At 40.8% G+C, this 24,898-nt stretch overlaps 1 protein-coding gene across 1 annotated transcript; it reads left to right on the top strand.

The window, feature by feature from the left end:
* The first annotated feature begins 22,363 nt into the window (after nucleotides 1-22,363).
* Nucleotides 22,364-23,728, top strand: LOC142741774 (protein FAM200C-like). Its single transcript, XM_075851109.1, has one exon. It carries the CDS (start codon nucleotides 22,364-22,366, stop codon nucleotides 23,726-23,728), a length of 1,365 nt encoding a protein of 454 aa, XP_075707224.1.
* The last annotated feature ends 1,170 nt before the right edge of the window (nucleotides 23,729-24,898 follow it).

The following is a 24,898-nucleotide window of genomic DNA, read 5'->3' as shown; positions in this document are numbered from 1 at the left end:
TAAGAGGATTGCTATATATTCTTACACTCTGAAAACATATTTTATAAGAAAACACCACACAGATGTTTTAGTTGTTGAAGTTTGTAATTGATAATGAACTATGTGAAAACACAGATACTTTATGGCCAATATTATAGGAAGCCAATTACCCTATCAGAATGTTTTTGGAATGTGGGAGGAAACCGGAATACCCGGAGGAAACCCACGCAAACACGGGGAGAACATACAAACTCAATGCAGATGTTGTCCTTGGTCAGACTCAAATTCAGGACCCCAATACTGCAAGACAACAGTGCTAACCACTGAGCCACCGTGATGCCCATAAACATATGTGCAGTTGTTTGTGCACATACCTAACAGTAAGGATGGGAGGACTGTTAGCTGGTGCCGCCATAGGTTGTGTGATGAAATAATAGCGCTATTGTCAGCCTATGGTTAGAGTACACAGACATAATTGTGGAAATGTGCGCATTTATGGTCACACAGGCAGGGACCAGGACTCAGGTGACAGAGTAGTAGAAAGAAGACTGGTTCGCCACTGAAGTGATGGAGCACTGATCTCAACACAACTGTTCACAGCAGAGATAACCAGGTGGCTGAAGTACGTTAGCAGGTACAAGCGACATATAAAGCGACATTCTCCTTTACGAATCTTCATCAGATTCTCAGACTCTTTGTATTTCCAGCAATCTGAGAACAGAAACAGTGAAAGAAACCATAAGTTTTAAAGCGTAAAATAATGTAGAAAAAAATAAACGTAGAAAGGAAAAACAATGCATACTTCTGAAGTCTTTGCAGTTTAAGAAGCACGATGAATAGCAGTACTGCAACGAGTAGCAGAGGAACGCCAACAGCACAGCTGATGATTATGATGTTACGCAGTGTGTAGTCTACAGATACGGCAGGGGTGGTAGTAGCTAGAAGGTCTGATTCTGGTGCTGCTGTTTGCACTGGTGTTGTGTCTATGGTTGTCGCTGTTGTAGACATCGTTGTTGCTCTTTGCGATGTTGTAGTGTCTACAGTTATCGCTCTTGTTTTATACATTGTTGGTATTGTTGTTGAGATTGTAGTGGACACTGTGGGAAAATCAGAGCAGAAAATCACAATCATTAGTTTAGCATCAGAACTGTGTTTACCAAGGGAACATAAAAGGAATGAGACAGCCAACATTGGTGAACTACAACATTAAGCAGCGGACTGTCATCCGTCCTCAATCTTATGCAGTCTAACTGTCTACTATTATGATTCTCCATGTGTGACCCCATCAGATAACTGCTTTAGGCCAGTGTCACACAATGGGGCAGATTTATTAATATCGTGTAAAATAAAGACGGCATAAACCTAGAGGAGACAGGCAGAAGATTTTATTACATTGGTGCATGCTGTATCAGAGATTTGGCGCATCTTGATAGACATGTTAGAAACTTTTCTCTAACTTACACCCCCTTTTGGTTGGCTTACTTTAGACCTGTATTTTTCGCCAAAGTTGTGGTGCATGTCAATAATAAATTTGGCACATTTTAGGACTCCACTTTTCTAGGATTTTTGAACAGTACATAGTAAGAAGCAAAAAAATTTCTAAAACACGTAAACAAAATTGGCAAACGGCATGCATTTGTTATAGTTCATCTGCCCCATAATGTTTTGATGTTTTTTCCATGGTGTTTTTTGCGTGTTTTTTGGTGGGACAAGAATGATGCGGCCAGATGTTGGTTTAAAGTTTATAGTAAAATATAAGAAAGCCTTTATACACAGTGGGGTGTTTGTTTTTTTCCATTTTTGTAGCATATTTTCCGTCAGTTTAGTTTTTATCAAAAGTCATCCTCTGGGTATGACGTTTTTCAAAATAACAAATGCCAGCAAAAATACATGTAAAAACGATTATTTTACATGCATTTCTTTCATGCTTTTTGACGGGTTTGGTACGTACAAATAAGAAGAGTCGTGATTATTGGTTGACAGCTGTCATCCAATCAGGTTGTTGTCTCATTTTATCTCTTTTGTCAGATAATGTTATAACAACATAACATTTTAATGTCAGTTTTTACCTCTGTCGCTCCAGGTGATGGTCCTGCTATTAGAAACCATAAAATTTCCCACATTTACAGCTGATCACATAAATATTTAGGAGACCTCTACCCTACAATGTATGATGTTCAGTGTCATAGACTGGGAGATATGGGGTAATATAACAGCTTACCTTCAGTTGTTGTGTCAAGCATCCAAGGATATGATTCCTCCTCATCGTCATCTGGTGGCGCTTGTTCTAATTCTGGAAATAAGAAGTGTATTACACGGTTAACCTGTAATAAATATATTCCTATGCAGACTATTTATTATAGCTGGAAGTGTCATTCTAATCTTTCCTACACAGATTGGATCACATTTCTATGTTTGAGTTTTACACAACGTGGGCATGTAGCTTATTTTGCTGAGGAAAATATGCACCAAAACCGTAGCAATTGGTAGGTAAAAACCGCACCTAATCGTGCGTATTTCCATGCGTTTTCCAGTTCAGTTTTTACGTTTTGATGCGTTCTTTGGCGCGTTTTCCTGCTGCGGTTTTGGTGCGATTTTCCACAGCACTAGGCAGATACAATTCACAAGCAGAAACGCAAGATAAATTGACGTGCTGTGGAATCTAAAAAATGCACCGCAGGTCAATTTCTGTCCGGAAAAACATTGCAGCGTGTACATGAGATTTCCTGGAATCTCTCAGACTATGCTGGTACTTCATTATGCTGCGGTTTCGCTACATGCAAATCCGCGTGGCAAAACCGCCTGTAATACGCATCGTGTGCATTGAGCCTTAGAACGAGCGTATACTGTCCCCTTTATCTGAATGTGGATTGCAGAAATCGATGTGCAGAAACAACCGCATTTAGATATATGGAACAGATTTTCACTCGTAAAAATTCCTGCAACAAATCTGCAATGTGTGAATATACCCTTATTTTTATGCATAAACTATTTTAAAAAGTCAATGACAAGAGAACAAGATCTGGAGAATATATTATCGGCCATGTTGAATTTTTTTTAATGGTATTTTTGACAAGAATAGTGCTGCAGACTTCGCTATTTTCCCTTTCTAAAATACTGGGAAGCTTGTCAGAAACCCCTGAACACGGATGTGAACAGAGTTATGCTTGTTATGTTTGTGTTTATATCGTTTATAATATAATTGCTATAATGTAGTAAAGATTTATACCTTGACGATAGGTTGTGTCTTCTGTCTTTTCAGGATGTTGTAATCCTGCATTGATCTTACGACCTGAAAATATAATAATGAAAATATTGCAAACAATTATATTGTGTGCACAAGAAATGTAAATCCTGATATTGTGATATCATCAGGGGCAGATACAAATAACGGAGGCCCCTTGTGCAAGACAAGTGTATGAGCCCCCTGTTATCCAAAGATGAATTTCATGACAGGCGGGGTGCTAGCGATAGATCACCTCATCCACTGCTCCCCAGAAAATCCTTCACAGTGTACCAATCCAGCAGTAATTGTGGGGCATGGATGGGAATAAGTAAAACCCCTTACATGTGACCGATAGACAGTAGGGGACACTATTTTCCTTAAGGTAGGAGTGGGCCCTCTTGCCTGCAGGGCCCCGGTGCAGTTAGACAGGTTGCACATATGGTATATCTGACCCTGGACATCATAATCATAACTATGTGATGATTATAATAGTGTAATATAATGTAAGAACCTATAAACCCTTATTATATGAGATGCGACTTTATACTATAAGTGTATAAGTATATTAGAAGAATGGTCTTACCTTGTATCTTTCTAGGTCGAGCCAACATTTTTTTCAATGCTTTTAAGTCTCTGTCAAAGTCTGTCTCCACTGAATGGCAAAAATACCCACATTAACTTATTATAAATAAAACATGTACAAAAAAGTCCACAGCAAAGTAGCATAAAATACAAGTGAATGAGGAATGGATCTTTACCTTCAGGATAAGGTGTCTCTACTCTTTTCTTAGGATATCCCAGTCCTGCATTGATCTTACGTTCTGAAAAAGTAATAATACTCATCATTGGCATTAATGTGTCATAATTGTAATAGTTTTATAAATTATATAAAGTCTTGTGATCATGAAGTAACAAGAGATGTAACACTCCAATATAACCTATGGGAGATATGGAAACAACTGAACACTGCCTCTTGACTTTCCTTTTCACCTTTAGACCAAATGCACACGGATGCATATTACACACGGATTTGCCATGCAAATTATCCTGCGGCAAATCCGCAATGTAATACAGTATCAGCGAAGCAAGATTCCAAGTTCTCATCTACACGTTGCAGAATTTTTCCGCACATCAATTAACCTTCGGTGCGTATTTTACAATCTGCAGGATCTGAATTTCTCTTGCGTTTCCGCTTGCGAACTGTATCTGACAAATGTAGAAAAAACGCACCAAAATCCACAACATAAAACACAAAATGTTCTTGAAATAAGGTCATATAAAGGCAAATATTAATCTTTCTAATAACCAGGAGTTTTGTTTTAAAAAACCTAATAAAAATGAGAACATAGGTAGAAATATTAACAGCCATTTTTTATACTACTCATCATAATAAGAACTTCTAGATTAACCTACCATGGAAATTTCCACGCGGTACAATGATTTTCTTTAATTGTTTTTCTTTTGTGGGAATTCTATAGGAGACACCTACATGAGAAAAATACACAAATTAACCATTATAACTGTACATTATATAATAATAATCTATTATACTATTCTATAACTTACCATGGAAATTGCCACGCGGGAGAATGATTTTCTTTAATTGTTTTTCCTTTGTGGCAATTCCATATGAGACACCTACATGAGAAAAATACACAAATTAACCATTATAACTGTACATTATATAGTAACCTATTATACTATTCTATAACTTACCATGGAAATTTCCACGAGGAACAATGATTTTCTTAATTTTTTTCACTTTTGTGGAAATTCCATTTGAGACACCTACAAGACAAAAATACACACATTACCCATTATAATTGTACATTATGTATTAATAATTGATTAAACTATTCTATTAAATATGGTAGATCCTTCTTAAGACCAGACAGGGTAAGCTTCTGTCAAGGAGAACAGCATTATGGGTAGGGGTTGTCTCCTGGTCTGAGGCAGATGAACCTTATGGACCCCCTCGGACTCCAGAGCCTGTGTCTGTGATCGCCCCTACACCTCCGATAGTCATACCCTGCATAGCTAACATTATAAGTATTGTGCATTACCTTCAGTATATGTTGTTGTGGTACTGGGCAGTGATGTAACTGTTGCAGCAGACGTTTTATCTATAATAAAGAAAATATTACATTATGGAAAGGATGAAGAACAAATCATGATCCGATCATAGTATATGGATAATAACAATCCAGTATCAGACAATATATTTATTCAGAGAACTCACCGATCCCCTGTAGATAATTCTCAGTTGGGGGTGTAAACCCTTGTGTTGTAGTTGTAATGTCTGCACTAACTGGATCTATAACACAGTACAGAGAACGTGTTAATAATACTAATAATAGTGAAACCTTCTGATGTCCGGCACACAGCAAAGAGTCATTCACTGACAGCAATATTATTGAGACACCATCAGTTATATTATATCTATTGTGCATTGATGACATTTTGCTCATTATTTTCATTACAGTGAAATTAAATGTAAGGCAGATTTCTATTATCATGAAACGATAGTATATTTTGGGGTATTTTATGGTTTTTGTCTATAGCCAGGAGGTCTTCATATCTATTATGGGATTGTATGAAAATGTGAATATAAAGATTTAACACTTGTAACCTCATATCTCAATAGAAAGCCCTAGTTGTCTTCTGCAGATATAGTATATACCTAATTGTAATTTGTTTCCTACTATCCCAATGTATAAACGATGCGGATAGATGTTGTGATGCATTGACTTGAACACCCCTTGTAAACTACATTATAATTTGTGACTTGTATTTATACTTAGTATTACCCTAAATAAATATATTGGTTCTCTGAAAGAATGGTAGTAATAGCCTCATACAATCAATATTAACCCTAGAGTGTATATTGTGTATTAGTGTTATATATAAATAATGTGCATGGATCTATTAAACGTCTCGTATACACTGGTGTAGCAGTATTTCTTACTTGGTTCTTTGTGATAAAGTAATGGGAATTTAGTCTATTTTAATTCTTTTCTAAATAATATATAAATCCCCCAATATTTCCATCAATGTATAGACTCTAAACTTGAGTCCCGTGCCATCAATACCAACATCTAAGCCGACTGAACATGCTAATCCGCTGATATACTTGTATGTTTGTCATTACTAGATGGATTCTCTCTCTATAATAAGTTATTATATTACCTTCAGGGGGTGGTGGTGTGGTGATAGACAATGTTGTCTTTATTATCACACCAGATGTCTTGTCTATAAGAAACAAAGAGAAAATCAACATTATAAACATATTCTCTATATCTATAGAAAGATATTTCTGTCATTGGGAACAGTAATGGACATTGATGGATTCCCTATTCCTGAAATCTTCATTGGTGGGAATGTGGGGAAACATTTCCTTGTAGAAGGCCACATACTGGATATAACATGGGCCCAACATAATAATCACATCATGACACCACATAGAACATGACAGTCTTTATAATGGTTTGAGGAAACTTTTTAATCTTAGGGCACAGTTCTAGTAAATGACAGAATATGGAGGAGGATATTGTAATAATAACATATTCACAATACACTTACCATTGATGTTTGAACGCGGAGTCACCACAATTTTTCTCAAACGCGTTTTAGGTATTTTTTTTTGTCCATCAGATGGACCTGTATGAAAAAAATTACATTCATTTGTTATATTATCTACATTTAGAAACAAACTATGAGTGAGGTTTGTGGCGCTGCTGCTGATGTATTTAGCGCACAGAGCATTGCCTAAGACTGTGTACAGTTGTATCCACTTCTCAGCGGAGAGCAGGTTCCCATGTTCTCATTCACTGATGGCAAACAGGTATATTACAAGTATATTAGTTATATCGTTTTATTCTTACCTTCAGCATATGCTGGAACAGTGTGAGACTTCGATGTTATATCAATCTCACCAGGAGTTGTTGCTGCAATAAATAAGATAAATAAAATCAAAACAATATTAAAAAATATACTTTTCTGTATATACTTTATTTAAATAACTGGGATTATTATACTGCAAAATTCTAATATTCCTTGTAGAAGACTCTGAAAAATCGTACATAGGGCGCACACACACACACACACACACACACACACACACACACACACACACATAAGCAGCTATATAAATCTATACAACACGTGACAGGTCCATAGTATCTCTGTATTCTGTGGTGCTGGGATGTTCTACCATTGACGCTAATATGTGCACACACTGGTGATAACTTTAATATTGAGGAGAAGATTGTATTATATCATCTCCCCTCAGTCTCCCTGACTGACATCAATCTGTTGCAGAATGGAATTCTCATATACATTATTTCTAATAGCCTTTTATATATAATTCTCTAGCTTCTTGGACATCTACTTAGGATCCCGTCTATTAGCCATACTAGAGAGCCAATAGATCCTTCTCTGCCATCCATTGAACAGTATGTGGCCGCCTGTAACTTCGATACAGAGTTTCAACAGTCTTATACCAGCTGGACACGGGGTGGGGGGGGGGGGGGACGGGACTGTCCTTAAAGAGTGGGTTGTTTTGATGGGATAACCTCTTTAATAGTAAAGTTGGCAATAAAAGTCCAGGAATATTCACATGAACAACCCAACTGTTTATAAGAGATTGAAGAACGGATAATTTGGATTTTAAGAAATTATCATTTCGATTTTAGACAAGTAGCAATTATGAAATAATCTACAACATTGTGTATCTGTCTCATTCACTTCACTGGTACAATAAGATCACAGCTAAGCTTTGTGGAGCTCATTCTAGTAACAGAAATCACAGTAACCGCCATGTTTTTCTCAAATGGCGTTACATGATTTCTCATTCACTAAGCCAGACAGAGGTATAGACAGAAGGAGACAGAGGTAAAGTGTAAGTTATACGACACATATGTAAGAGATTGTAAGTAATATAATAACTGGATAGATATGATTAAACTAGTATTAGAATGAAATAAATAACAGTCACATTACCGGAAGTCTCACGACCAAGCGCAATGTCCACAAATACAGCAAGAATCGCCAGGAAAATAACAGCTATGCTCTGTTTATTCGCCATGACAAAAAAGGGGGAAATCACTGAATGTGTGATAACTTAACCTTGGACTGCTTTATGATGTCATCACATTCTGAGAACAGCATAGAGGATGGTATGGTAATTTATAACTGCTTTATGATGTCATCACATTCTGAGAACAGCTTAGAGGAGGGTATGGTAATTTATAACTGCCTTATGATGTCATCACATTCTGACACTTGCATGTACAAGGATGATGCCATGACGAAATGAGAAGGAGGTGTATATTTTAGTGAAAGCTCAAGACGACCACCAAAATTGTGGGGATGGTCTTTTTAAAGAAAAAAGTATACAGACTGCTAGTTAAAGTGTTTAATGCAGTCAGCAAACATCCAGAGTACATGAATAAATTCACAAAATGATAAAACAGCCCAAAATCATGTTATTAATGACACTGTTCTCATATACAGATGTAGCAATTCACCCGGATTACTTTCTGCAGCGTAAAAACGTATCACTCAACACAACAGAAGATATTGAAAAGCCATTGAGAAAATCAAGTTAAAGTCCTGCCCATACCTAGTCTTGTAATTGATGTGTAACCGGTAAACTTAATTACCAAACATTACACTGCAGAGGTCTTCTACCTGTGACTTCCCATTTTACCCTACCGGAGACCTGTAGTGCATGAGTGCATGATGGGAATTTTAGTTTCATAACAACTAGACAGCCATAGGTTAAAGAACACTGTACAGTATCCTTCATAGTCACCACAATGGCACCCCTCTCCTCAGTCACCAGCATGGCACCCCTCTCCTTTTTCGTCTCCGGGATAACACATGGACAAAAAAACAAGGATTTTTTTATTGTCATATCTTGTCTGTGTTATCCAGCACCTTACCTTGGATTACATTACGTGATTCTGGTCCAATGGCAAGTGTAACGTGGAATAACACATTTTGCAGGACTTATGTTTGTTTGTAGTTGGTTTCCATGGAGACAAATAGGTCTTTGCAATAGCTCTAGACGCAAAACAATAAAATGTATACCAAGATTTTGTTTCATTTTTATTTTAAAGAGATTGTAGCAATTTAAAAAACTAATTGGAGAATTAAAAAGAGAAAAATTGCAAAGTGCACAGCCTTTAACTCCTTCAGCTCTACTTTTGTATGTAATCAATTGCATACCTAGTTTGTTGGACATACGAAATTATTTTCTAGAAGCTGTATAGTATTATTTGGGAATACCCACTTAATGCTCAGAAATGTCCCTTCAAATCACACCACACCCACTTTGTGATGTCCCGCTACTCAAGTTCTCACTTTACTGCTATAGTAATACTTGTCAGCAGTTCATGACACCCTGTGTCAGTCTTGTCGCCTGTATCGCACCTATTTCTATTAACCCCTTAACGAGATGTCAGGTACTGGTACGTGGCAGCCGTTAAGGGGAAGTATGGAGGGGGCTCACGGGCTGAGCTTGCTCCATACACAGCGGGTGACAGCTGTGTTACACAGGCGACAAAATCGGCCTCAAAATGCCTGAAGCAATTTTGAGGCAGACTTTTTCGTCCTGCAAAAAACCCTGTGTAAACTAGGCCTTATACTAAAGACTACAATAGAGCAGACACAGGTCTGAACTGCTGCACATGTGCTCCACTTTTGTAAAAATAAAATTCAGGATAAATATGTTGCATAGCTAATCTTAACCAGCCGCACCACCATTACAACCCTTTACGCAACTGAATGACAAAATCCATAAATGTCTTAACTGGTTCCCGACCGCTGGCTGTGTTTTTACAGCCAGCGGTCAGGGTTCTTAAAACCCGAGCCATATACTTTTTACGGCTCGGGTTTTAACTTGCTGCCCGCGCGATCGGGCAGCTGAATGTCGGGTCTCCGGCTGTCAGTGACTGCCGGGGACCCTGAGGAGAGGATAGAAGCAGCTTTCGCTGCTTCTGTCTTCTCTGATCACTTGTACACAGCGCTCAATGAACGCTGTGTATAGGAATAGAGGCAGCGGCCATGCCACTGTCTCTATTGCTCCCGGTTTTCATGTGACTGGTCACATGATCGCCGGGTGCCGTTAGTGACAGACTGCTGGTGGGTCTTACTAGACCCAGCACAGCCCTATTAGTGACAATCGTCACTATGAGAGGGCTGATTTCCCCTGTAACTGGGGCTGCTGTGCAGCTCCAGTGGAAAAACATGGTGTAAAAGAAAGAAAAAATATATATAAAGTTCCCCAAAGGTCTTTTTTGACCTTTGAGGGACAGACCATAGTAATAAAAAAATAAAAGTAAAGTAAAGTGCAAAAAAATGTTTTATAATAAATACACATAAAATACCCACCCCCAAAAAAACGTTCCCCCCGCCTATAATTGTTGTAACGCTAGCGCTGACCCAATTACCCTAATATAGACATGTTATATATTAAAATTTATGGTAGACAATGATGATCACAAATAAAAGGTCCATTTTAGGGTAAAACTATGTTATTACCAAAAAAAAATAGCTGAAATGTAAAAAAGCTTATTTTTTTACTATTATTTTCAAACTTTAAAAATAAAAATTCTAAAATAGCAAAAAGGATGTGTATAAAAACGATAAAAAAAGAAACCTGCATTGTCTACGGAAAAAAACATTGCAAAAAAAATACCGTCGTTAGCCCAACAAATAAAAAAGTTATAGCCATTTAACACGTGCTAAAAAGGGCTAAACAGTGTCTGGTCCTGAAGGCTCAAAATAGCCCGGTCCTGAACTGGTTAAGCAGCTTTGGGATTTAAAAAAATCTTATCTGTTTGATAAGTATGTCACCTGCAACAGTTTTTTGGACCGTCTTACACCAGATTTAGGCTCTATTCACACTGCGTTTGAATCTCCCGTCAAAATCGAATATTTCCAGACATATACCCCTGGTGAAAGGTTCCTTAGGACGCAGATACAGTTGAATCTAATGCTGAAGCAGGGAACTCCCCCGCCAAGATTCAGGAGGCGGATGGGTACCCTCCCATTGTAAACAGTCATTAGGCTTCTGGCTGCTTGCATTGTTGGGTGTTCTTCCATTGGAAGAGGTTCCACTAGAGCTTGATGTTCAGGTTTACAAGGTAAAGACTGAGCTCTGCACCACACCATGGTTTCTGCCTCTGGCTGCAGAGTCACTGGTTGGTTGTCCATAATACGAGCACGGCAAATCTCACCCTTTTCATTGGAGAATCTCTGTTAAGCAGTCAGGTGACGTATGGAGTTATGAAGCGCAACTTGCTTAGAGGTAGAAGCTGTAGGAAGGGCGCCATGTAGGGCATCTAGCATTTCTTCATAGCAGTTGTGGAGTATGTTCTTGCCCAGCACCATTGGTGGAAATTCGTTATCCTTTAGATCTATTACAATCACGCCTTGCTGAGGTAGTTGTATCTCCCTCACCTGGATTGTAGGTTCCCAGTAACAATGTAGAGGTATTAACTGTCCATTACTGGCTATGACTTTCAGCCAAGGGTCTGGAGGTTGTATCAGCTGATCAATGTTTCTCAAACCAACCTCTTTGCAACATGGTGACTTGTGAGCCAGCCAACGTAGCAGGGTATGCTTTCTGTTATTAATTATTATATTTAACTAACAGCATTCTCTCTTAACATGGCCAGCTCTTTGGCACCTGCGGCAAATGGGTCTTCCATTAGCATCAAACTTGTCAATAGGGAGCCTACCCGGATTCTGGAAAGTTAACCTCCTTCTAACAGGTCTATCACGGAACCTGTTACTGGTGTACCGGTGGCTTTCCTCTTGGTGCTGCCTCAGATCTTCCAAGCTCTGACACACTTTAGTGAGGCTTTTGGTCAAAACAGCGACTTGTTCTCTCAGTTCAGCAACTGAATCTGGCTCTTGCTTGGGGGTTGACGTAGTGATGGCAGCTTGGCTTCCTAATGTAATTAAATGTACTTAATTAAAATGGTTATTCTGCCAAAATGTCTATATGTCCTGGAGCACGCAGCCATACCAGTATATAAGGTCTTTTTTAAATACCTTCATGCCTTATTCCCAGCCTTTATCTGGGGATCCAATAGATCCAAACTTAGTTTGTCTACCCTGCAGAGACCTAAGCATGCGGGAGGGATGGCATTACCGGACCTGTTCATGTATTATCTAGCTGGGCAGCTGAGGTACCTGCAGCTATGGACAGGGCCGGATCCGTTACCAACGCGGGAACAGCACCTCGCTACATATTTGCATCTCACACATCTTTGGCCAGTGCTGGAAAGTTCCCCTGGGAACCTATAAGGCAATGCTTCCAGTCCATAGGGTGGCAGTGCAGGCCTGGATGGCTGCCAAACATATGTATGCATATGCGGATATACAGGTGGACATGCCACTGTGGGATGACCCCCTTCTTCCTCATCTAATGGAAGGGCAAGCCCCCCTTTTTGGTGTGGCTTTGAGGTGCGTAGAATTGGAGATGTGTATGTTGATAACGTCTTTAAATCCTTTACACAAATGCAAGAGGACTTCCAAATTCGTAGAGAAGGTTTCTATCGATATCTGCAGCTGCGACATGCTCTCGCAAGTCAATACCCTAGGTTAGATCACGAATTCTCACGATTCCCTCTGATTGGTGTTTTTAGATCACAGGGCCCCCGGGGGTTGATCTCTGCTGTCTACACTGCTCTTATACATGCTAAATTGGCCAATGTCACGTTACCGATGAAGGATAAATGGGAGGGCCCTATACCAGATCTGACGGGGGAGGAATGGGAGGATATACTCTCATCTCCTCTCTCGGTCTCACCGGTGGCAAATAACAAAATGATTCAATTATCCATAGTTCACCAGAGCTATCTCACGCCGGTGAGATTGCACAGAAGGGCAGATACCCCAGCACTGAATGCCATAGATGTCGTTTTCCCAGATCAGATTTCTGGCATATGATTTGGGATTGTCCAATGGTGGCCTCCTTTTGGGGGGATGTGATGGGAGTGGTTGAGGAAGTGGTGAAGCAGCCGATCCCCCTTTCACCAAAGGTCTGTCTATTTGGGGTGCTGACTGAAGAACAGTGGCCATTCCACCTGCGCATTCTTCTGCAAGAGGTATTGTTTATGGTAAGGAAAACCATCGCACTAAGATGGATGGATCAGAGACCACCTAGGGTGGCAAAATGGAAATCGCTGATCAATTCCATTATTCCATATGAGCGAGTTTTATATAAGAAAAGAGGGTGTATTAGTACATTTTATAAAATATTGCAGATTTGGTGTGATTCACCATGCACTCTGTACACTCCGCATAGATTCACAGATCTGAGGGACCAGTTGTTGCAACCTTGAGGAGGGCTGATGGCATACGAGTGGTTACTTGCAGGACTTCTATATTTTGTCTGAAATAAATTGGAAATTGACCTTAAAATGTATGGTGTCCGCTGGGATGTCCTTATTGAAGATTAATATGTGATCTAAATATGTCATGACCTGTTAATTACTACCATTACTACTATGCCTCTATGATCATGTAAGTTATTATTACCTAAATGTGTTTCTTTGCTATTCTTTACTACGGACATTTGTATTGTGCAATTTTTTTCAATAAAACGAGTTTAAAAAAAACAAACCACCCGGGCGGGCTGCAGACATGGCAATCAATTCCGAAATACGTAATGCTCCAAAAAAGACCAAAGCAAAGGCCACTATAAACAAGGATATTTCAAACGGGGAAGAACAAATGTCCTTAACCCCTTAAGGACGCAGCCTTGTTTTGGCCTTAAGGATCAGAGCCCATTTTTGAAATCTGACATATTTCACTTTATGTGGTAATAATGTCGGAATGCTTAAACCTATCCAAGCGATTCTGAGACGGTTTTCTCGTGACACATTGGGCTTTATGTTAGTGGCAAAATTTGGACGATATATTTAGTGTTTATTGGTGAAAAATTGCAACATTTAGAGAAAATTTATAAAACAATTGAAGTTTTCAGAATTTAAATGCATCTGCTTGTAAAACAGATGGTTATACCACCCAAAATAGTTACTAGTTCACATTTCCCATATGTGTACATTAGATTGGCATCGTTTTTTTTAACATTCTTTTATTTTTCTTGGACGTCACAAGGCTTAGAACATAAACAGAAATTTCTCATATTTTAAAGAGAATTTCAAAAGCCTTTTTTTTAAGATACCTGTTCAATTCTGAAGTGGCTTTGAGAGGCCTATGTATTATACACCCCCATAAAACACCCCATTTTAAAAACTAGACCCCTCAAAGTATTCAAAACAGCATTTAGAAAGTTTGTTAACCCTTTAGTCATTTCACAGGAATTAAAGCAAAGTGGAGGTGAAATTAGCAAATTTCATTTTTCTTGCTGAATTTCAATTTTATTCAATTTTTTTTTTCTGTAACACAGAAGGTTTTACCAGAGAAACACTACTAAATATGTATTGTCCAGATTCTGCAGTTTTTAGAAATGTCCCACATTTGGCTCTAGTGTGCTCGTGGACTAAAACACAAGCCCCAGAAGCTAAGAAGTACCTAGTGCATTTTGGGGCCTCTATTATATTAGAATATATTTTAGCCAGCATGCCAGGTTTGAAGAGGTGTTGAGGTGCCAAAATAGTAGAAAATCCCCAAAAGTGACCCCATTTTGGAAACTACACCCCTCAAGGAATTCATATATGGTTGTTGTTACCATTTTGACCACACAGGTTTTTCACAGCACGTATTTAAATTGGGCTGTAAAATTTAAAAAATGACATGTTTTCCAATAAGATGTCATTTTTTATCAAAATTTCTTATTTTCACAAGAAATAAAATACCCCATTTTGTTGCCCAATTTGTCCTGAGTGCGGCAATACCCCATTTGTGGTGATAAACTGCCATTTGGACCCATGGGAGGGCTCAGAAGGAAAGGAGCGCTATGTGTTCTTTGGAGTCCAGATTTTGCTGGATTGGTTTTCGGGTGCCATGTCACATTTGCAGAGCCCCAGAGGTATCAAAGCAATGGAAACCCACCAGAAGTGACCCCATTTTGTAAATTACACCCCTCAAGGAATTCATTTATGGGTGTTGTGACCATTTAGACCCCACAGTTTTTTCACAGAATTTATTTGAATTGGATTGTAAACTAAAAAAAAATATTTTTTTCCAATAAGATGTAGTTTTGCCTCAAAATTTCTTATTTTCACAAGGAATAAAATAACCCATTTTGTTGCCCAATTTGTCCTGAGTGCGGCAATACCCCATTTGTGGTGATAAACTGCCGTTTGGGACCATGGGAGGGCTTAGAGGGACCACCATTTGGCCACTGGGGATTTTCTTGTAGTGAGCATTTTGGCCCCACAGGTATTGTGTAAAAGATAATGCGCAGCAGATAGTGCAGAATGAGATTTGCAATTTTCTATGCATATATGCCAATTCAGTGTCCGATATATTGTGTCAAGCATGTGCCATCGGAGACATTCACCCAAAAAAACTGTAATGTGGGTTCTCCCGGGTATGGCAATACCCTACAAGTGGCTGTTAACAGCTGCCTGGGCACACAGCAGGACGCAGAAGAAAAAGATGAGGGGGATAAGCTGTGCGGAGTGCATCAGGGTAAGTAAAACTGGGGTAGATTAAAAATCAATGGATGTATGATAACTTTCTTTCATACAGAGCCCTGGTTTTTCGGAACACGTGGCACATATATATATTTTGTCCTTCCTTTTCCCCCTCTTATAGCAGACTTTGCACCTCTTATGACTTTTTCCCTTCTTGCCAGTTTGGGGAACTTCATCTGGAAAGTGTTGCCCTGGTACGATGCATGTGGCCTCGCTTCCAGAAGTACTGGGTGGCCCCTCTTCTTGGTCCCTAAAGATTAGGTTCTTGATAACCACCTGTTAGAAAAGTTTTATTTTAAATTTATTGTTACTTCATGTAATAGATATTAAATGTGCATGCAGGTTTCTCAGAAAATACTTTAGTTGACAAAGAGTTAAATGACAGTCTCTCTAAGTGTATGAGGCAGTTGGACTTCTTAATAAAGATTGCAATCTCCAGAGGAAGTCCAACTGACCTACTCTCATTTTGAAGTGTAACATTTCATGTGACAGGAAAGCCACAAACAGTTTTTCAGTTGGTCTGTACTGCAATATGCATTGATATGTGTCTATAAACCTGTGCTTATGGAATTAAGTCAGACATACAGTCTCCTCATCAATGAGAATAAAACTCTTATTGGGATAAAAACTTGAATCATTATTGCTAAGTATGGAAAATTCTTCTAACACCACCTCTTGGGCTCATAAATGTCTGGTGTGGGGGGTCCAAATGGGGTCACTTCGCTCTGGGGTTTCAACTGCGGAGGGATCACTTCGCTCGGGGGTTTCAACTGCGACGGGTTCATTTCGCTCGGGGGTTTGAACTGTAGTGGTGGTCCTAGGGTGTCTCCTAGAGGGTTCCTCTTCTTCGTCACTGGATAAGGAGGTGGATAAATAAAATAGAGTCTCACCATCCGACAAGTCTGTGTCTGAGGCAAGAAATTAATATGCCTCTTCGGCAGTAAATGTTGGGATATGTTTGTATGCTTCCCTAACTAGGAGCAATAGGCTGCTACCTAAACCAGCCCAAAAAAATTGGTGTTTTTATAGAACGAGTGGGCCTCCCTGAGACTAAACCTAACTAGGGCGAGGGTTCCTAACACTAAACCTAACTAGATTTTATTTGAACTTCCCTGAGACTAAATCTAACTACGGCGACTATTCCCTGACACTAAACCTAACTAGATTATTCCGAGCTTCCCTGATGATAAACCTAACTACGGTGATGGATTCCTGATGCTAAATTCCCTGACGCTATACCGAACTACGCTTTTTGACAGTTCCCTGACACTAACTAAGCCTAATACTTAACTAGATAAATTGTCTAAACTAACAATTTATTTATCTATTAGATTTTTTTTGTTTTATATATTTTATAAAGAAAAAAATGAGAAAAATAATCCCCAGGGACCAAGAAATTGGTCCTGAAGACTAAGAAGTGGTCAGTGATAGGAGATCAAATAAGCAAAAAGAAGTTTTTTTTTACATTTTTTTGCACTTTGCTTTTCTCACAACCACTCTGAACGCCTCTCTATTTCCAACAGAGGCATTCAGGGTGATTGCAGCAGGATGTGATGTCAGGGAGAGGAAGTGAAGAGACCGATCTCCGCTACTGGACAGTTAGTCACTGATTGACCGATAGCGGCAATCGAAGAGGCGGGACCATCATGATAAGTCCCGGTGTATTGAGCGGTGATAGACTGCTGTCCGAATCAGCAGTTGTCACAGCTCGTGAACGCGCCGGCGGAAAATGGCAATGCATTTTCCCCATGACGTACTATTCCGTCACTGAGCGCGAACGGTGCGGTCAGCATGACGGAATAGTACGTCACTGAGCGCAAAGGGGTTAAATACAGTGTCTTCCAAAGATCTTAATTTCTTGAGGCTAATTCATTCGGCTGGTGTAAGATTGTCGCCGCCAATTGATGTTGATATTTTCTCAAACTCATGAGACACTAACTGTACAAACAAATCAATTGGTAGGCACAATGCAAATTGTGGAAATTTGGTTGAAAGTTTGCTTATTGACGATGGTATCCCACCTGTATCGGGATTCTCCTGTTCTTTCAATAGATGTTCCCTTCTTCATGGTCGGAAATCAGCCGGAACACCGAGTGGTAGAACGGGGTTTAGGGGGCCCTGTTCTAGAGATAAGTGCGGGTCCCAGAGGTGGGACTTGCATCTATCTCAAATTTATGACCTATCCAGTGGATAGGTCATAAATGTCCCTGATGGGAAAACCCCTTTAAGTAAGTCGGAACAACTTACTGCAGCGGGCAGTTCTTTTCAAAACTTACCATTGCAAAGAGTCGAGTAGCAACATCATCAATACTGGCTAACAGCACATGCCTCACCAAAGTAAAGCAGTTCCAGCCATCACATTAGGGGTGAGTTAATTAGATGTTTTACCACATATAACAGGCGAAGTTTTAAGTTGATAATTTTGTATGGCCCGCGAATGATGTTATAAATATCCAAATGGCCCTTGGCAGAAAAAAGGTTCCCCACGCCTGATCTAGACTGTATCTTACGCCCCTATGTCACAGCCCTCCCATCTTATCTGAGGGATACGATGAATGTCCTTAGAAGACCAGAGGGCTTCCAATGTAAAGGGGAGTGTTGGCTCGCTAGCTTGGATGTGGCGGCCCTCTACAGCTCAATTTCCGCATGAGGCTGTTGAGCTATGGAGCACTTCCTATCAACTAAAGGTGTGCATTTTCAGGGACATAACATCTTTGTAGGGGAATTGCTCAGGTACATCTTAGAGCATAACTATTGCAAATTTAAATGCAGATTCTTCCACCAGCTCAGGGGAGTTGCGAAGGGCAGCCCCTGTGCGCCCACCTACGCAAATTTCTAGTGGGAGCAAAAGGTCGTTTTATGCGAGGATATGGAGTCATGGACATCCTCTGTATCAGTCTGATTTAGATTCATAATTATGTTTTCATCATATGGCTGGACACTAAGAAGAAGTTTGAGGACTTTGTGGGGGTACTTAATAACAACACACTGGGATTGTTCTTCACCTCAGAAATCCAAGAGAGAAGTATTGCCTTCTTGGATTTATCTATTAACTTATCTGGGAGGGGGGGGGGGCAATCTCAGAACTAACATCTACAGAGAGCCCACAGTGACGAATAGCTTGCTTAAATGGGAGAGCTGGCACCCATAGTCATTTCGTAGGGGCATCCCAAATGGACAGGATTTGAGGGCTCGCCACAATTGCTCCACAATTACGGACTTCAAAACTGCTGCATGTGATCTTAAACAGTGGTTTCGTAGGAGAGGTTACCCAGAAAATGTCCTCAAAGGGGAATACCAAAATTCGCTGTCAGTTAATTGTGACCAACTCTTAAACCCTAGGGAGTGAGCTGAGGTAAACCCACAATTGAGGATCATTGCAACCTATGATTTAGCTCACTCCCAGGTGTGAGATGTCATCCGCACGTACTGGGGAGTACTCAAGGCTGGCCCGGACGTAGGGGAGTACTTGGGAGATGAACTTGGTATTACATACAGAAGGGGGACAAATGTGTGCGACAGATTAGTGCACAGTCACCTGATGCAGGAGGAACCCCGAGGTAAGTGGATGTCACAAAAAGTCACGGGTACATACAGGTGTGGGTCCTGTATGGCCTGTAGCTCGATTTTGACAGGGAAGAAATTTATCAGTAAGTCTACTGGTCAGTTATACATGTGTAGGTCTTTCATCAACTGCATTAGCAAAGGTATCGTATACCTCATTATAAGTGGACTCCATTCTGGAGTTCCGTATGCGCATAAGAGACCACATTTGTGACATAGAAAGGAAGGAGGAAAAGCCCATACCTTGCCATATATGGGAATGTCATAATTGAGACTCCTCAAAGATCAGGTTCCAAGGAATAGAACTGGTTAAACCAAATGTAAGAGGGGACTTCGATAGGAGGGTGCTCCAGCGTGTGGCGCAATGGATTTTTAGGTTAAATATGGTTACACCATTGGACCTAAATGACCAGATATCTTCAGATATCTTATGCATGCTTCATCTAATTCCTTGTGTCACAATCCTAATGGGTTAATGTAATGTGGGGTGGTACCTAATTATTAATCATAACCAATTGAGAAAATGAGACCGTATATCCTGAGCCAAACGACTATGGGAAATGGAAGTGTGATTAGTTTAAATGATATAACTCTTGGTAAGGTACAGATACAATGGCTGCAGGCTGGCAGGTGAGGAGACAAGGCAGAGGATTCCTTCTGAATTTCCTCCTTTGATTCTCTCAGCAGGATTTGCTCTCTGTGGTAATTACACAACTGGATTAGTTGTGTGTTTCTCCAGGTTTGATCCAAGATCTCTAAACTGGATTTTCTCCTCAGAGCTGCAGGTTTTCTCCTACACAGGAACTGCTCCTCACTCCAACCGTTACTTGGCTCTCTCAGCACTAACTGACTGATTCAAAACTACAAGGGATCTGCCTTGACTCCTCCCCTCAGCCCAGCCTTAAAGGAACAGTTTTAAACACATATTTTTACATACAATATCAGAAATCACAGTACATTGCTGCAGTGTATCTGGGACACTGCATACACCCTCTTTTTGAAGAAAGCGTCTGTGGACCTGTAAAACATGAAATATACATATATACGGCAAACATTTATAAGTCCTTTAAATCTTTAAAGGCACAAAGGTGTAGGTAATGGGACGACGACTCTTCTAGAAGGGGAACAGGGTCGTAGATCAATCAATCAACGTAACTGGGGTAGTGTCCATAGTCCGGCACTAAACTGGAAACATGGGCGCTTAGGCCCATCTGGGACGTAGCAGAGGCAAATGTTATTGGTCTCTCTTAAGCTTTAGTCAGCCAATTGAATGAATGAACACTGACTAACAAACGCAGTACGAGAGTTCCATAATAGTTCAATCCTGATATCTGGCTGGCATCTTACCTCTGTTAACTCTCTCGGATCTTCTCAGGGGCTCTTCTGTCACAACCTCATGGTTTATGGATTCTTCCTGACAAGGTCTGAACTCTGTTGCCGAAGGCGGTGGGATGGTATTCACTGCAGGAACAACCCTGGGGATGAACACGGACATCCATGGCTTGAGGAACCAATCAAAAGGATGGAACATTGGCTCATCTTTTGAGGGCTGAGAATCTTTAGTTGGAGGAGATTCCTGTATGGGCTGTGGGGCTTCTCCAGCTGTAGGAAGTTCTTCAGCCGACTGTGGTTCTGTAGATCTGTCTTCCTTCTGGTAGGGTTTAAGCCTGTTGCGATGTACAACTTGAGGATCTCGGCCCTCTCGCTCAATCTTGTAGACATCAGTACATGGATATGGGATAGACTTTACAGTGTAGGGTTCTTTCTCCCACTTGCTGTCTAACTTGCTGGTGCGATGGTTGTTTTTCAGCCATACCCGGTCTCCGATTTGGAGTGGTTTTGCACGGGCATTCTTGTCAAAATCTACCTGTTGCTTTTGACGAGTATCTTCCATCCGATTTTCCACAATCTCGTTCGCTTCAGCCAGGCGACGTTGGTGATCACTCACCCACTCAATCTTTGGCAGGGGATTGATGGTGTCTGGCACCTCGACATCCAAGGCCATATCTGACGGTAACTTTCCTTGTCGGCCAAACAGCGATAGTAGGGAGTGTACCCTGTGGAACAATGGATGGTATTATTGTACAGGTACACCAGTTCAGGCAGTAGACTTGGCCAATCAGCTCTTCTCTGGGATGGAACAGTTCTCAGCATCTGAATGAGCGTCTGGTTCATCTTCTCACACAGGCCATTTCCTTGTGGATGAAAAGCGGTGGTTCTGAGCTTCTGACAGCCATGTAAGGAACACATCTCGTGGAACAGTTGGGACTCGAAGGCAGATAAACGATCAGTCAGAATCTTGTCTGGGCAGCCATAAGGAAGCACAAAATTCTTCCAAACGATAGCAGCAGTTGACTTGGCAGTCAGGTCTTTCACAGGCAAAGCAATAACAAACTTGGTCAATGATTGTAATGGCATAGGCATAACGTGAACGACTTGGTTCCAGCTTGACATGGTCAATGGCTATGAGCTTCAGAGGTTTATGGCTGATGATAGAATGGAGTGGGGCTTTCTGGTCTGAAGACTGTCCTTTACTCTGGGCACAAATAGGACATTCCCGGCACCACTTCTCTATGTCACTTCTCACACCCGTCCAGTAAAATCGTCTGTGGTTGGTAGCTTCAGTTTTCTGAACCCCAAAGTGTCCCGATCGGTCATGATTGGCTTCCAACACTCTTTTGGCATCTCGCCGGGGTACTACAATTTGATGCAAACGTTCACCGGTAATAGGATCTAGAGCAGTGGTTCTTAACCTGGGTTCGATCGAACCCCAGGGGTTCGGTGAGTCAGTCTCAGGGGTTCGGCGGAGGTCAAGACAGACACCCGACTCATATGATTCGTGATGACACGCCCCGCTTAGCCAGCATTGGCTGCAGGTGATCACGCAACATCGCTTGGCCTAGTAGTCGAATTGTGACTGTCGTGATGGTACGTCGTGTGATTTCTTTCTTAATATTTTAATCCCTTCATACTAACTATGTCGAGCAAAAAAAGAAAGTGGTCGGACGAATATGTACAATATGGATTCACATGTATAACGGAACGTGATGGGAGTCAGCGTCCTAACTGCATGATTTGCAATGCTAGGATGAGCAATTCTAGTCTAGCACCGGCAAAACTAAGAGAACACTTCCTTAAGCTGCATGGAGATGGACAATACAAGAACACAACGCTCGCTGAATTCAAGGTGAAGAGAGCCAGATTCGATGAAAAGGCTACTCTGCCTGTTCTCGGCTTTGTACCCATCAACAAACCGATCCTCACATCATCGTACGAAGTTGCTTACCTGATCGCAAAGCAGGGCAAACCACACACCATTGGTGAAACACTCATAAAACCAGCTGTGTTGAAGATGGCGAATATCATGCTGGGAAAAGCGGCTGAAGTTAAGCTATCCCAAATTCCTCTTTCAAATGACACCATTAGCGACAGAATAGAGGACATGAGCAAAGACATCTTGGCTCAAGTAGTTGCAGATCTGATTTCAAGCCCGGCAAAATTCAGCCTTCAACTCGACGAGACCACAGACGTTTCCAATCTAAGCCAGCTTGCTGTATTTGTGCGCTATGTGAAAGACGACGTGATAAAGGAAGATTTTTTATTTTGTAAACCTCTTACGACAACAACTAAGGCAGCCGATGTGAAGAAACTTGTGGATGACTTCTTCAAAGACAACAATCTTTCGTGGGATATGGTTTCTGCAGTTTGTTCGGACGGAGCTCCAGTCATGCTGGGAAGAAAGTCTGGTTTTGGTGCGCTAGTGAAAGCCGATGCACCACACATCATTGTTACGCATTGTATTCTGCACAGGCATGCGTTGGCAACAAAAACCTTGCCTCCAAAACTGGCAGAAGTATTAAAAATTGTAGTGGAATGCGTGAACTATGTGCGAAATAGTGCTCTGAGGCACCGCATCTTCAGTGAGCTGTGTAAAGAAATGGGCTCTGAATTCGAGGTACTTCTGTACCATTCTAACGTTTGGTGGTTATCCCGGGGACAGGTGCTGAATCGTGTTTTTGCCGTGCGTGTGGAATTAGCCCTGTTTTTGCAAGAGCACCAACATCGTCATGCAGATTGCTTAAAAAATTCTGAGTTCATTCTCATTTTAGCGTACATGGCTGATATCTTCGCAGCTCTCAATCATCTCAATCAACAGATGCAGGGCGGTGGAGTCAACATCATCGAAGCGGAAGAAAACCTGAAGGCTTTTAAAAAAAAGCTATCGTTATGGAAACGACGAACAGAGAACGATAACTTCGCAAACTTTCCCCTGCTGGACGACTGTGTAAGTAAGATCGAGGAGTATCTGGAATCGGAGACATTTCTGTACCCGCGGAACTGAAGCAAGCAATAGCCACGCACTTAGATGAGCTTGCAAAGTCTCTCGACGGATACTTCCCTACAAGAGAGTCATATCCAGCATGGGTGAGACAGCCGTTCACGTTTAGTGTTGAGACAACAGATGTCAATGATAAATACCTCGATGAAATCATTGAAATTCAGCAGAGCCAGGTTCAACAGCAACTCTTCAGAACAACAACGCTCTCAATGTTTTGGTGTCAACAAATGGTAACGTACCCTGTTATTGCTAAGAAAGCTCTGGAGATTTTCATACCGTTTGTTACAACATATCTTTGCGAGCAATCCTTTTCGAGGATGCTGGACATAAAAACGAAGAAAAGGAACAGACTTTGTTGCGAAAATGACATGAGAGTGGCACTTGCCAAGGTGAAGCCGCGCATTTCTGAACTGGTCTCTGAAAGGCAACAGCAGAAGTCACACTGATTTCCAGTAAATATTCATTATTATGTTTTTGTTTTTGTGTGAAAATCATGTTTTAATGGTTTTGTTCTTTGAATACTGATGTTGATGCACGGTTCATTTTGTGCACCAGTAAAATATATACCTATGTTTTGAATTGTATTTTTCCAATTAAGAAGGGTTCGGTGAATGCGCATATGAAACTGGTGGGGGTCAGTACCTCCAACAAGGTTAAGAACCACTGATCTAGAGCGTTTCTCTGTACAAGCCCTCTTGACACGAAGAGGCGATTCTTTTGTTTCCATAGACGAATCAATTCTAGATCAGCTTTACCGCTTCGTATTCGGTCAGGAGTCTTGTGCTGTAGAAGAAAAGTCTGAAGTTCTCGGAGAGTTCGACTTTCTCTTTGGATCTTAACCCATTGTCTCGGATCCTTAGAAGGATCAGGAAACTCTGGCTCAGAGTGATCTTTTCTTTCTCTGGCGATCAGCGTATTTTGTGCAGCAAACTGGGCGTAGAAAGTTGGCATCTCTACTTCTTCCCACTCATCTTGACTTTAGGCGATTTCATCATCATTAACGGGCAATCTGGACAGGGCGTCAGCATTCTTATTGGATGTAGCAGACCGGTACTTGATTACGAACTGGTAGTTTGCCAGTCTGGATGCCCATCGCTGTTCAAGAGCTCCGAGTCTGGCGGTGTCAAGGTGGGCTAGCGGATTGTTATCTGTATAGACAATGAAGGGTGTCGC

This window comes from Rhinoderma darwinii, chromosome 2, assembly GCF_050947455.1.
Source record: "Rhinoderma darwinii isolate aRhiDar2 chromosome 2, aRhiDar2.hap1, whole genome shotgun sequence".
In the NCBI taxonomy this organism is placed as follows: domain Eukaryota; kingdom Metazoa; phylum Chordata; class Amphibia; order Anura; family Rhinodermatidae; genus Rhinoderma; species Rhinoderma darwinii.
This window is presented reverse-complemented; position numbering and strand designations above follow the sequence as displayed.

Bases quoted from the DNA above. Each gene is read 5' to 3' on its own strand.
- LOC142741774 (XM_075851109.1), top strand. From the start codon at position 22,364: ATGTCGAGCAAAAAAAGAAAGTGGTCGGACGAATATGTACAATATGGA.